At 38.8% G+C, this 1284-nt stretch overlaps 1 protein-coding gene across 1 annotated transcript; it reads left to right on the top strand.

Moving 5' to 3' along the window:
* Window positions 1-6: 6 nt before the first annotated feature.
* On the top strand, window positions 7-1278 carry LOC104470414 (serine/arginine-rich splicing factor 5). Its single transcript, XM_010085334.1, has 4 exons — window positions 7-153; window positions 353-423; window positions 617-712; window positions 1061-1278. Exons 1-4 carry the CDS (start codon window positions 28-30, stop codon window positions 1137-1139), a joined length of 372 nt encoding a protein of 123 aa, XP_010083636.1. The 5' UTR covers window positions 7-27; the 3' UTR covers window positions 1140-1278.
* The last annotated feature ends 6 nt before the right edge of the window (window positions 1279-1284 follow it).

Below are 1284 nucleotides of genomic sequence, written 5' to 3'. Positions count from 1 at the left end.
CCCGCAGCGAGCTCTGCGTCCACAGCCATGAGCGGCTGCCGCGTCTTCATCGGGAGGCTGAACCCGGCCGCCAGGGAGAAGGATGTGGAGAGGTTCTTCAAGGGATACGGCCGTATCCGGGACATCGATCTGAAGAGGGGGTTTGGGTTTGTGGTGAGTGTGCCCTTCTGCGGGGTCCCTGTCCGTTGGTGGGCACTTGGATCTTGTGCGTGTTTTATACGCACGAAGCTATTTCTAAAGCTAGCGCTATTAACGTGCTCGGCTAAATACACTATGTGACAAATAAGAGTTTGTTAGTTTCTTATAAGAGTAAAAAAAATGTATTTGTGTTTTTACTGTGGTGTTTTTGCAGGAATTTGAGGATCCGAGGGATGCAGATGATGCTGTCTATGAATTGGATGGAAAAGAGCTTTGCAGTGAGAGGTGAGGTACCCTGTTTGGTGAATATATAGGCTTGAATATCTAAAATAAGAACTGAGTTAATTTTAACTTGTTGTATCAGTGCTGTTTAAACTGTTCAGGAAGGGGGGATGTCCCAGTAACTATAACTATGAAGAAATGTGTAAGAAGAAAAACATTAAAATGTATTATTTTCTGTTTCTTTTTTTGTTCCTAGGGTTACAATTGAGCATGCAAGAGCACGCTCTAGGGGTAGAGGCAGAGGGAGGTACTCTGACCGTTTTAGTAGCCGCCGTCCACGTAGTGACAGGAGGTATGTATAGCTTTGAACTGACATAGTTTAAAAAAAGAACACTGTGAGCTCATCTGATACAAGAACTTGAGTTATAATGAGATATTATTTACCTTTTTAGTCAATAATTTGATGTGGCAGTAGGATAGTGAGGATTACAAAACTTCTCGGATATGCTTGTTGTCTTTATGCTCCCTCCCTGAAGGGAGTTGACTGAATCTGTTGACCTAGATTATTCAGGATATTCCATAGCTAAGTTGTACTAGTAGTAGTATGCAGATACCAGTTATTGGTACAGCCTTCATTAATATTAACATGTGGTTATATTTCAATGATTAATAGAAGTCTCAATTGTCTTATTCAAAGCAGAAGTGCCCCACCTCTAAGAACAGAAAATCGCCTCATAGTAGAAAATTTGTCTTCCAGAGTCAGCTGGCAGGTTTGTTGAAACACGATTAACTATTTTGACTTCATTTAATGGGTATGTAATGTAATTATTTTGTAAAAGAATTAATTAAAATTAAATCTAATTTATTAAAAATGTTTATGTAATTAATGTAATTTTAAATAATGTAACTTAAATATTTTGATTG

This window comes from Pterocles gutturalis, unplaced genomic scaffold (assembly GCF_000699245.1).
Source record: "Pterocles gutturalis isolate BGI_N339 unplaced genomic scaffold, ASM69924v1 Scaffold53045, whole genome shotgun sequence".
NCBI classification, from domain to species: Eukaryota; Metazoa; Chordata; class Aves; order Pterocliformes; family Pteroclidae; genus Pterocles; species Pterocles gutturalis.
This window is presented reverse-complemented; position numbering and strand designations above follow the sequence as displayed.

What these genes read in the sequence shown, in the direction of transcription:
- LOC104470414 (XM_010085334.1), top strand. Translation starts at nt 28, where the DNA reads ATGAGCGGCTGCCGCGTCTTCATCGGGAGGCTGAACCCGGCCGCCAGG. An exon ending in AGAGGGGGTTTGGGTTTGTG is followed by an intron (nt 154 to 352) that starts GTGAGTGTGCCC and finishes GTGTTTTTGCAG; the next exon opens with GAATTTGAGGATCCGAGGGA. An exon ending in CGTCCACGTAGTGACAGGAG is followed by an intron (nt 713 to 1,060) that starts GTATGTATAGCT and finishes TATTCAAAGCAG; the next exon opens with AAGTGCCCCACCTCTAAGAA.